The sequence below is a fragment of the Macadamia integrifolia genome, unplaced genomic scaffold, assembly GCF_013358625.1.
Source record: "Macadamia integrifolia cultivar HAES 741 unplaced genomic scaffold, SCU_Mint_v3 scaffold1350, whole genome shotgun sequence".
Classification (NCBI taxonomy): Eukaryota; Viridiplantae; Streptophyta; class Magnoliopsida; order Proteales; family Proteaceae; genus Macadamia; species Macadamia integrifolia.
This window is the reverse complement of record NW_024868173.1, coordinates 89,781-102,530: the sequence shown is the minus strand read 5'-3', so window position 1 is coordinate 102,530 and position 12,750 is coordinate 89,781. Positions and strand designations below refer to the sequence as shown.

At 37.6% G+C, this 12,750-nt stretch overlaps 2 protein-coding genes across 2 annotated transcripts; both read left to right on the top strand.

Annotated features, from left to right (window-relative positions):
- Positions 1-1,434: 1,434 nt before the first annotated feature.
- On the top strand, positions 1,435-4,283 carry LOC122063533 (cyclin-U1-1). Its single transcript, XM_042627229.1, has 2 exons — positions 1,435-2,064; positions 3,891-4,283. The coding sequence occupies exons 1-2, from the start codon at positions 1,631-1,633 to the stop codon at positions 4,165-4,167; spliced, it is 711 nt and encodes a 236-aa protein (XP_042483163.1). The 5' UTR covers positions 1,435-1,630; the 3' UTR covers positions 4,168-4,283.
- Positions 4,284-6,771: 2,488 nt separating this feature from the next.
- LOC122063539 (peroxisome biogenesis protein 22-like) lies at positions 6,772-12,745 on the top strand. Its single transcript, XM_042627235.1, has 9 exons — positions 6,772-7,178; positions 7,918-8,157; positions 8,241-8,288; positions 9,999-10,055; positions 10,190-10,291; positions 10,679-10,744; positions 11,673-11,774; positions 11,916-12,053; positions 12,268-12,745. Exons 1-8 carry the CDS (start codon positions 7,074-7,076, stop codon positions 12,027-12,029), a joined length of 834 nt encoding a protein of 277 aa, XP_042483169.1. The 5' UTR covers positions 6,772-7,073; the 3' UTR covers positions 12,030-12,053; positions 12,268-12,745.
- The last annotated feature ends 5 nt before the right edge of the window (positions 12,746-12,750 follow it).

Below are 12,750 nucleotides of genomic sequence, written 5' to 3'. Positions count from 1 at the left end.
TTAAGGTAATACTTTGCGCTATGAAGGGGAGTGCAGTTGGTGAGCAACGAATTTGGTACGAGTTGTAAATTTGAATGTTCTAAGTTCAACTCCCACTAGGTACACCTTGGGCCACTCACACGGGGTGTTTAGTGCTCTAAGACTAAGCTTAGAAGAAAAAAATATAAATTATTAGAACTATGGGATTATGTCTGGACTTAGAAAACAAATATTCAAGAACGCTCGTGATTGATTCAAAAGAAGGGATAAGAAATCAAATATTGGGAGAGGATTATCAATGTCGCAAAGGTGGCCCCTTACGAATGCATGGCCCTTTTTTTTTTTTCAAAGAAAAATTAATAATTCCAAAGAGAAAAAGGGGACAATCAACCAGGGAGCTATCTAAAGAGGCAAACATGGGAAAAACACATGCCCGAGTAGCAAGGATATAAGTAGGTTGTATCATATCTCGTGGCAAATGAAGGACTTGAAACTACATAAAATGAGTGGCTAATTTAGAGATATTTCGAGTAATAGTTTGGGGTTCAAGGGAGGCCGAATTTGAATCGCCATTGATAGCATTGCCCATCTGCATGCAATCAGAAAAGCATATCAAGTAAAAGATGTAATTATTCACAGTCCATCAAATAAGAGAACGCAATGTAAGGCTTTCAATAATATCTTAAGGCGACCAAGGGATAGGTAAAGCAACAACCACATTGAAACAAGATTTAGAATCCTTAAGAACAAACCCAATTCTAACAGTATTCCTATGATCATTAGAGGAAGCATCACAAACAACACATTCTCATCCATTTGGAACAACACTTTGACGATCAATATGCAACTGTAATACAAAAGTAGATATAGGTGGAGGAGAATGGAGGAATGCCTAGAGGTATTATGAAATTTTTGATTGTGTCATCGAAATAATAGAAAACCACTAACATGCATGGTCAATTAAAGTCGGCATAAAAACATCAATATTGGTAGGATTTTAGCATCAACGGGGTGGTAATCATTTCATCCCCGTATGACCTGTTTCAGCTGCCACACTGGCGGACAAGGTTTTTTTTTTTTTTTTTTTTTTAAGTAGGGTTGACCCGTAGGCCGATTCAATTGATTCCCAGGTTCTGTGAACCAGGATTCCAGGCCAGTAGTGTGGTACCCCAGGACACAATGGTCATTACAGTTAAAGCAGCTTGGTATATCGGAACTTTGAAGTTCAATCTGATCAAAACGGAAAAGTACATGTCGGAATTCCAGACCCACGTGTTTTACCAATCCAAGATGACATAATTTTCTTGCACGTTCTGTCCAAATCCAGCTCATCTTTATCCTAATCCCAATAAAAATCCAATCCAACGGTCCAAATCTCCCCTAATTTTTTAACATCAAATCTAAACCCTAATTCTCTGTTCAAAGCCCTTACACCGTATATCCAGCCACCACTTTTGGCCTTTCCATCTTTAATTCACAGTCACTCACTTTCTCTCTACTGATAGGCTAACAAACAAGTGTCAATCTCCGGTGCCTGACCCCATCCCTAAACTGATAACACATGGACACGTTGTACTCTCTTTCTCTCTCTATCTCTCCGGTAGTTTTACTCACCCTAGAGAGAGAAACCGGGTGGAAGAAAATGGTGTAAATGCTAAGTGGCGGCGAAGAGGGTAAGAGCCGGTCGGAGCCAAACGATGGGGAGTCGACAACGCCGAGGGTGTTGACGATTCTTTCGTTCGTTATGGAGAGACTGGTGACTCGAAATGATGGGTTGGTGGTGGTGCAGAGAGGTGGCTTGAAGGAACAACCACCACAACAGGTGGTGGAAGGTGAGGTGAGGTCGCCGCCGGGAGGGAAGGGGTTGAATGCTTTTCATGGAGTAAGAGCACCGAGTATTAGCATACCAAAGTACTTGGAGAGGATATATAAGTACACAAATTGCAGCCCTTCTTGCTTCGTGGTGGGGTATGTTTATATAGATAGGTTGGTGCATAGGCATCCTAACTCGCCTGTGGTTTCTCTCAACGTCCATAGGTTGCTGGTTACTAGTGTCATGGTTGCATCCAAGATGCTTGATGACTTGTAAGCTCTCTATCTCTCTCTCTCTCTCTCTCTCTCTCTCTCTCTCTCTCTCAAGATACACACAACACAGTTTATTTTGTCTGGGGCTAATGAATTAGGTGATTGATTGATTAATTTTTGTGGGTTATTGAGAGATTGTGTTTGGGTAGCGGGGTGAATTTGAAGCCAAGTTATTGAGGGGTTATGGATCAAAGTTAATTGGTATTTTAAGAGGGTTTTGATGGTTTAATTGGTGATCAAGTGGGTTCTTTGTGTCTTGATTAGTTCTTGGAGTTGAATTGTTGGGTGTCGTGATCTACAAAGCTCTGATGCATGGGTTCTGTTCTAAATTGAGCTTGAACTGCTGGTTCAGTATCTTAGGGTTTTAATTTGTAATGAAAACTGGGGTGGAAGGTTGTTAGGAGGTTAGGGTTTGTGGACAGATAGGTCTTGACTCTGGAGTAGGAGAGCTACCAGTGTCCATGATCCAGATTTCTTTGGCAGCAATTGGGGAGGTGGGTTTTTGGTGGATATACATATAGAAGGTTAGGTTGTATCTGGTTTGGTTATTGAACTACTTTTGGATCAGCTTGTTGAGCCAGCTTGAAGGTTTTTTTCTTTTAGGGTGAGGTGGGGGTAAGAGAGTAATGCTAGTAGGGTTTCTTACTTTCTACTTTCTACTAATAATGGATCCTTAAAAATGGTGGGTCCAACCATTTCATTATTTGTTTTTATTCCATTATTAGTTTTATAATGGAAAATCAAAACCAAATTGGTAACCAACCAAAACGAATCAAGTTTGTTTATGTATTACTCCAAAAAGAATCCCATCGGTCAAAGAAAGAAGAATAAGTGACCAATAAATGTAGCTCTAATTTGATAGCAATCAGTAAATATGATTTTTTTTTTTTTTTTGAGATTGTGTTTGGTATACTTTCTCTGAATAAATTTTATATTTTGAAGCCAATTCTTTTTAATTTTCTTGCTTTAAAGTGTATCCTTAGTTTTGACTCAATGTGTACAAATACAACCCTTCCACCCTTAGTTCTTAAAGGGCTTCTCCTCCCATTAAAAAGGTACAAATATCATAAAAGCAACCAGTCATGTATAAGGTATTTAACTACCTTTCTATCTGTTGGTCAACTGGTAGAATGGATGTTCATACATAATGTTACTGAAAACTAAGGAAAGTGTGTGTATTTAATGAAATAAAGGAGGGTAGATTCCTAATTATCAAGGAAAAAAAAAGAAGGGGGGGGGGGGTTTCTATAAATTCATCCATTATCAAAGTCATTCTATGCTATATGTAGTAAAACATGCATTTGTCATTTGATGGTTGGGAATTTCTAATTGAATTGTTTTTTCATCACCGTTGCTCCTTGCATGTACACCTATAGTATATGGTGTGGAAGTGTAACGACGAATAGCTTGGATGGACGTTGTGGGTTCTTGTGATAGAGGACATCATTTATCATAGATCAAATTTCAACTTTAAACAAGTATGTTATGTGCTTTAAAATGCATTTAAATTTTAATAAATCATCTTACTTGAATGTCATTCACGGTAATGATAATGGATTATAGTAACAATGATTAATTATATATATTTTTCTTTTTATTATTTATCCACCCATCTCATACTTGTTTTGAGCTGAAATTTGGCTAATGACATATTTCTAGGTCTGATATCACATGGATTCAATTTCACGTCCATATTTAAGCCACGTGGTGAGTGGTAATGGATACAAATGTAACTAAAAGTGTCATTACATATTATATCTAGTTGGTCCTTAAAAGGGAGTTCAATTATCAATTCATCTAATTTTATAGGGTTTGAAATGTATCAGGCACTATGATAATGCATTTTATGCTCGTGTTGGTGGTGTGAGCAATGCTGAACTAAACCGGCTTGAATTGGAGTTATTGTTTCTATTGGATTTTAGCCTTATGGTCAGTTCAAGGGTCTTTGAAAGCTATTGCTTACATTTGGAGAAGGAAATGATGTGGTTTGGAGTAGGTCAAAAAATTGAGAGGGCTCTCATGTTTGCCTCTGTTGATGATGAGACTGAAATATCGGTGGAAGACACCCTACAAAGCTCTTCACCACCTCAACAAGTGGAATGATATTCATCTACTGGATTATTATTTTCATCATCCTCTTTATTCTTGTTGTTGCAACTTAGCTAGGCTAAATTTATCCAAAGTCCTATTCTTAATGGATAAGATAAGTGTTTTCTTTATTTTCGTCCCATAAAATGGAGAGATATAGGTATATAGTTAACCAAGGAATGGAAATGAAATAAATAAAGAAAAGAAGGTGGTATATATTAAATGGGTCTCGAATCGAATGGGTGAAGTGGGATTTTGTAAACATCAAAAGTAATTTAAGTCATGTGTAAATGAGAATTTTCAAAATAATTTGAAAGCGATTTATCATTCTGTGATGCCATTGTTACCTATGAAATGTCAGGTTTAATTTCTTTGCAAAAACAAGTTTGGTATTCTAAAAATGCAAATAAGTAAAGTTATTTCATCTTCAACCAACTTGGAGTTGACGTCTCAATGTGTCAAATAATGTTTAACTTTACATTTTTGTAACGCTTTTTTTTTTTTCTTCTAATGAGGGAAATTAGTGTCCTCCTATGTACAAACCTATGGTCTCAGCTCATCAACGCACCCTCCTTTGTTGTTTGCTCAGTTCAAATTAATATGAGGTGAATCTGCTCTCACCTTTGAAACATGAGGTGGCGGCACAATTTTCTTGAACATTATGTACCTCAGTTGTAATCTAGCATCTGTCATTTTCATAACTTTTTTACATGTTCTTCGAGGGATATTATTTAGCTGTTGCCTGGATTGCAACTGAGTAGTTTCAATTTGTGTTCGCAGCCAAAGAAATGGAATCACAAAGGTTATTTTGGAAAATACTAAAATCTAGAAGGATATTTGTAAACCCAAGGGGGTAGCGTAGTTGGTGAGCAACGGCCTTGGTGCGAGCTGTAAACTCGGACGTTCTGAGTTTGACTCCCACTAGGCACACCTTGGGCCACTCACACGGGGGTGTTTAGTGCTCTTCATTGCTTTCAATGAAAGTTGAATGGTTTTCATTCAACCCAGTATTATCCGGTCCATGCGGTTGTGGGATCAGTATAGGCCCACGGGACTAGTCAGGCCAAAGGCTTGGATACCTGTCGTTAGCAAGAAAAAAACAAAGAAGGATATTTGTGAACCCAAATGAGAAGTGATTTATTCCATTTCTTTTTGGCTACGAGTAGTTGAAACCATTTAGCAACAAAAAAATTTTATTCTTTCGAGGAGCAGATATGTCTTTTGATCCTATGATAAATCATGGGCTATGGTGAGTTTGTGAGACAAGAATATTTCTCAAAAAACAAAGAAAAATTTACAATGCCACCCCCTAGAGAATGTCACTATTAGAGTGGCACCCCTTGCATAATACCAAATTATGCTCGCATCCTTTATCATTAGGCTCTGTTACGGAATATACCTTAATTGCTTGTATCAACTAGTATTTCTTTTTCTAAATACCAAAATACCCTTATAAAAAGTGAAGTACCTAATATACCCTCCCTTACCCCTAACTCCAAATTGAAAAAAGACCTCCTTCATCCCCAAATCATTTTCTCTCCGTGAAGAGCATTGCGATTTCTCTCTGTGAAGAGCAACAACAATGGTTATGAACCGGCGACCAGTGATGACGGGAGAAGGAGGTCTGCACTACTTCTTCTCCTAATTGAGACAAGTCTGTGTTTCTTCTCTTAATCTTCTTTCTTCTCAACCCTAACCCCTATGTGCTTCTTCCCTTAAAAATTCTTCTTCTTCTTCATGTCTGAAGGGAATACTAAGAAGTATTTAGTATATTTATTGTTCGTTTAACCGGACAAACTGAAGGGAATATTGGTTCAGTCTACCGGTTCTACCTTAGTTTTGTATCCATGCATGCGCTTGTTACATATTTTTCAGTTTCGAATTTGTACTCTTATTTGCTTCTCAAAACAGTTTGAATAGTCTGCATTGTGGTTCATGGGTTCACATTGCCTGCCATATCAATTTAGTTTTTGATCTCTAGCATTGGCACCCAAAGTGATGGTATTTAAGTTTTTAGATCTAGCGGGTTATAAATTGATTATAAGTTGTCAGAGAAAGATGAGCATAAAGATGGACAAGGCGAGAAAGGATTTGCTCATTTTAAATCTACGATGAAGGTGAAAGGTATTGAGGGGTAAGTGTAAAATAGGATGGGGTTATATGTTTTAATCAGAAAGGTAAAGTCATCATTTCAAAACCTCACTCAACAAAGACTGACTGTAAAAGGTGCAGGCGTAATTTGATATTATGTAGGAGGTGTCTTTTTATTAGTGTAAAATATGATGGGGTTATATGTTTTAGTTAAAAGGGTAACGTTGTCATTTCAAAGCTTCACTTAACAAAGATTGATTGTAGGAGGTGTGAGCATAATTTGGTATTAGGCAGGAGATGTCTATCTAATAGTGGCATTCTTTAATGGTGGCACAATAAATTTCTCAAAAACAAAAAACCAAGGTTTTGTATTCGAGTTCGGGTTCGGTGTTATTGGTTTGGATAGGTTTGAAATTGAAGTTTGGACGGTCGGGAGTCTCGTGACAATGGTTGACCATGGAAGAACAACCTAAATGGGTATCTCGCAACGTACCGGATAGAGCCTCTTTTTGCATTAATTTTCTGCAATTTTTCTAGGCTCGACTCTCGAGCTCGAAAGAAGAAGAAAGGGAAGAGAGAGAGAGAGAGAGAGAGAGAGAAAGAGAGAGAGAGAGAGAGAAACCGGAGAAATTTATAGCTCAAAAATTCCTCCACCCGGCGGCAGCTTCTCTTTCATCAATCTATCCTTAACAGAAGAAAATACAAACAGTTCCATTCCGTTGTAGAAGTTTTACCCGCGTAATTTGCAGTAGAAAGCATGGCGGATTCGAGTGTTTTTGGGGTTTATCTGAGACGGTAAAGCTAAGGACGACTACGTTTGGAGTTCCGCCATGGATGATTCATCTAAAGATGACTTGGTTCAGCTGCTCAAGAGATTAGGCGAATACCTTACCATTAAGATGTCCAATCTCTTCTCGATCTCCCCAAATAATCTGGTAACTTTGGCTCCTGTTCTCATTATCTCCGTTCGAATTTTGTTGATTTGGTTGCGGATCTGTTAGTTTTGACTTACATAAGTTGTTTCTTTCTGATTAATTTTTAAACATCTATCTGTCCATTATTTATTTCTTTAGCTATTGTTATCTGTGTTTGGAGATTGATTTGGGATCGATTATTCATGTGCTCTTCATTGGGGTATTCCGGGAGAAAGGATTGATTGATTATAAGCTCCATCCACCTTGTTACTCGAAGGGCGAAAATCCATCCTTGTTGAATGTTTTCGCCAATTTGTTCGTAAATACCTTTTATTGGAACTGATTGGCGAGAAGGAAAATCCACGTTAATGCTGGAGTGTAAAGATATCTTTTTCATTCCTGATAATCGAGTATTGAAAACATTGTGAATATCTGGGGGCTATTTAGCTACTGTCCTAATATGGCTGGCCTTTCGACAGATAGCAGTGCTTCTTGAAGTGGTACTAACCACTGGGTTTCACCATTGAGGAACTTCAATATTGGATTTTAAACTGTCTTCATGATTCTGCCATCCAAACCCTCCTCCCCCAACCCCCCCACCCCCACCCCCCCAAAAAAAAAAAAAAAGGAGGGGATGTCAGTTGTTGGGTGGTGAGGCCTAGTCATACATTTTGACAATTGTATTTACCAAAGCTATATCACATGCAAATTGATTTTGTGATAAATAGGATTTTCTCATTACCTTTGGAATTGATGTCAGAGTACTCGAAGCGTTGGGTTTGGGGTTATTGTGGGGCTTACTATTGCTATAGTTTTTACTTGGAGGTTGATGAGAACTCCCCCCACACAACGAAGAAGACAACCCAAACGTCAGACCCAGAGACCTAGTAGTTCGGGAGTCAATCATACTGGTGCAGTTTTAGCAGCTTCTGGAGTGAATTCGTCTTTAGAGGATTCAAGAACTCAAAATGTAATTAATGAGTTCTTCCTGCCAGTAAAGGTATGTTATTATTGTTTTTTGTAATTTAATTGCATCTTTCTTATTTTTTGATGAATCTTGATGCTATATTTTTCCTATTTCAGCCGACACTTGGGCAATTAGTTAGACAAAAATTGAGTGAAGGAAGGAAGGTATTTGATTTTCTATCCTCTACCCATTTATTAAGTCATTAATCATGTGAGCTTTCATCCTTCTTGGATATTAGGTTTTGTCTATATATATTGAGTTGAAGCAGAAGAGATGCTAATAAGATAATGTGTGGCCGGTGACCCTCTAGATTGAATACTATGATAGGCATTATTAAAACCTTCGGCTAATTTATGGTGAACATAATATCATCTTATCGGTGAAACCAAAAATTTACCGCAAAGGGAATTTGTAGCATTTCTGCTAAATTTAGGTGGAGTATGAGTTATTGATGGGTTCAACCAAGTAACTGAGACAAGTGAGCTCTATTGGGCCAGTTTATGTTCAACAGCCCACTGCTTTTACCTTACTTTGTCTAGTACTGCCAGGTTCTCTTGCAGTTATCTTATATTGAATTGAATGTTCAATCTTGAGTTGACATATCTTACATCTATGCATTCGCTAGACTGCCTGAATATGAGAAGGTGGGGGGGGGGGGGGGGGAGGGGAGATGTGATTGTTTAAGGCACTGGCGACGTGGGGCCTTCAAATGGCCAAGCGTGTGGCTATGTTAATTTTTTCTTAAGGCCATACATTGTTTTTTTTTTTTGGGGGGGGGGGTTGGGGGGGAGAGGTCATTTTGGAAATGTATTTGCTCGATTTGAAGCCATTCATGCACCATGGTGGATTAGCCCCACGGTTTTAAGGCCATGGCAGGTTGTTTTATATGTTAGATTTTGAAACCTGTATGAGATGCTGAATTTGTTTAATCTTCCTGGACATTGGGAACATACCTACTTTGAGTGAGGCCTCAATATGAACTGTCAAGCTTGAAATTCCTTTATTTTCTGGGGGTTTAGAAGCTAGGGCTTATTTTGGGTAGGTAGCTCAAGCAAAAATGTGTTCAATGAAAAAGGGCTCCTCGCCTCCTAGAAAGCAAGTATGGGCACTGTACACACTGCCAGAATTTGCTAGTACATTTTGCATAGTTGTTAGATAATTTGCCTTAGAGGGTGATGAGCACAGATATGAACCAGTTAAATCTTGGACTGCCAGGTAGGACATCATGATGGCAGCTCATCCCTTTGAATTAGAGAAGGGATCTAACATCGGATCACTTCCTTTGGCTGGGATTAGACTTCTGTAAAATTGTCTACATCGGGTCAAATGACGGAATCTGATTATCCATTAATTCTAACAGATCTATCAGACCAATTTGGATTTGGAATGGATTCTTTGTATTCCAAATTATTGCTTAATTATTCACAAATTTACTATGTTACACACATTATAAAATTTGATTATCTTTACTAATATAGTATACTCCTGACTGGTGGATTACTTTGTTTATGTTTCTTGTAATATTGCGTTCTTACATCTATAAATAATTTAGCCGAAGCTTAGTTTGTTTATTTCTCAATTTATGGAGAGAGTGTTCCAGTACCCCCCTGCTTCTGTTCCGGTTTGCTCTAGTATGTTCCAGACGAGGATAACCATTTCAAAGCTTAAAGGGTTAAAAATTCCTTGTTTCATTTCCACTCTAATTCATTGGTACCAATGAAATAATCTGGGTTAGCTTAACTGATGCAGTTCTGTGTTGTGTTATTTTGGTTACATACCAAATTGGACTTTTTTTTGTTGGAGGGATTCTTGGTTTTACCTTCTCATGTTATTTACATAGCCTGTTTCATGGTATTTTCACCTCATGTTTGTAGGTTACATGCCGGTTGCTTGGTGTAATCCTCGAGGAGAGTAGTCCAGAGGAGCTTCAGGTGCTCCTCTTTTTTGCTTTTTTTTCTTTTTTTCTGTATCTTTCATCTTTTAAAATTTTTTTATCGGTCTTTTTATGCATTAAGCGGTATCATCTAAAAGAGTTATCTTGTTGCCTACTTCTCTTTTTGAACAGAAACAAGCAACTGTGAGGTCTTCTGTGCTTGAAGTGTTGCTGGAGATCACAAAGTTATGTGATCTTTACCTCATGGAAAGAATACTGGATGATGAAAGTGGGGTGCGTGCTAGTATTTTCCTACATTTTCACATAGTATCCTTGGAGCCGTAACATTGTTTCATGAACGTTAAAATGATGCAGGGCGTTGATATCCTTAAAATAGATTTTTTCCTCCATAAGCGTTTTATCATTTGTAAGTGTAATGATACTGATTTTTGAGTGTTAATTATGGGTGTTTTTGTGCCAAAGATAAGCATATCTAGGTATTTATTTGCATTAGAATTTCTAGCTTTCATTTTCCCAGGGCTGATTCTCCTAACTGGGAAGCAAATGATGAATTATATAATATGAATATTGTAGGGTTTAGTAACTGATTTATACATCTCTATTCTCGCTTATATTGAAGTCATTTTCCTGGTGATTTATGAGGGGAGCAATACTATGCAGGAAAAGGTTCTTTTGGCGTTAGAGAATGCTGGGATTTTCACTTCTGGTGGTTTGGTTAAAGATAAGGTACTAATCTTGCGATCTTGGAAAGATATATCTGGCATTGTTCAAACTACTAGTGTCATGATTCTTGTGGAATTATGGTTGTAGTTTGTCTTTACCATCAGATGTCCCTCCCCATCCAATTGTGCAAATTCTCAGTTGTATTAATGTCTATTTTGTTGTTATAGCAGATGCTCGAAACTGCCTTATTTCATAACCTTAATTGCTATTAAATTTTCAATTTTTCTCAGGGTTGCCTTTTTTGTTAGTACTCTCTTATATTCTCCTCCGAGATGCTAATAATGTTTTGTTTTACTTGGTCTGAAGCATTGCAAGAATCAGTTAACACCTGTCAGAATCTTTTCACTTGTTTAGAAAAGCATTTGTTGGAAGGATCTGAATTTGCAAATATGTAAATGCATAAAAAAAAAAAATTTAGAGTAGCCTTTATTCAAAGAAAAAAATGTGAATCCTTTGTGAAGCTTTTACGTGGAAGAGGATCATTGACACCTTAGCCTTCTCAGTTTCCCTCCCTGGAAAATTGTTACTGCATCTTCGATTTCTCCCACTTGGTAGCGCCTCTAGACTAACGTCAGTGGCTTAGATTGCTCGAAAATTCTAACCTTCTAGATTAAGTGTGAAGCAGAATCAAATAGGCCAAGAACAGGTCCCATAAATGGTGAAATTTGGCATCGCCGATGGAAATTATTCGAATTAACCTCAAACTTGGTGACATTAATTGATTCTGATTGGGCATGAGAATACTAGTTTTGCTCCTTGTGGTGGTTATTAGTTGTTTTTTGTATCTCTGATACTTGTGATGGAAGTTCAGAAATTATTATTATCTTATTTTTGATATGTTGTTCTCCCCCTCCCCAACCCCCTGGTTTTGTTTATTTCCTTTTGGTATGGCTGCAGCTGACTTTTAATCCCATACAAAATGCACCTGCAGGTTCTCTTCTGTAGCATAGAAAATGGCAGGACGTCATTTGTTCGACAACTAGAACCAGATTGGCATATTGACACAAATCCTGAGATTATCTTTCAGTTGGCTGTATGTTTCCATCATCCATGCTCATTTTATTGACCTGTTTCTTCTACTACTTCGTAGAATGTGTGCCATGAGTTCATATATTTTGTTTTTTGTTTTTGTTTTTGTTTTTGTTTTTTTAACCCTCTCTGCTCTATTTTCCAGAGATTCATCAAGTATCAGCTTCACATATCTCCCAATAGAGCTGAACGTACTGCTTCTAATGTATTCACCTCCCCAACATTGGAGCAGTTTTTTGGATTCACAGACCGAAATTAATTCATAATAAATATACTTAAACTGGTAAGAGATAGTCTCTTATTTTGACATGGAGTTCTGTTAGCATATGCACTATACATGATATTATGCTTAGTTCCGATTTTTTGGTTCACAACTCAAACCCAATGAACCAGACTGCATCTGATGAACTTACTGCAGTTTTGGGTCTACTCAAGCCTTTTCCTATTCTAGTTTTAGCTTCTGAATTGCTGTTCTATCTTTTTGCATCCCTTTCCAGGACTGAACCCTTGGCCTCATAGGCAATATTCTGCATTCTGCATGCGTCAGTGCTTAAATGCTTCCCCTTTGTTCTGGTTGCTGCTCAAAGTAATTGGAAGAACAATCACAAACCAATGTGCTTGGAGCTGTGTTCCGGTTGCTGGCTACCGAGATAAAAGACCTGGAAAATAATTTGCACTATTTCGGAGGAAGAAGTTTTTGATATTTGTTAAATTGTCCACCACATTAACTCCTTTGAAACTTGAGAATTTTGGCTATGAATGTTTTATTTGAGGATGTAATTACGGAGACTTGGGCTGATTTGCTGGCGCTACTTCTTGTGATGATTTAGGCGAGAAACATATTCAAGAAAATGTCATATGCAGCCCTGTAGGTGTTGATTAACTCATAAGGGTGTGGTTTTATTAGAGATAGAAAATGTAGAATTCAAAACTGAATCGATTTAGTTCAGTTCAATTTCAGTTTTTATTTGGTTCCTTAT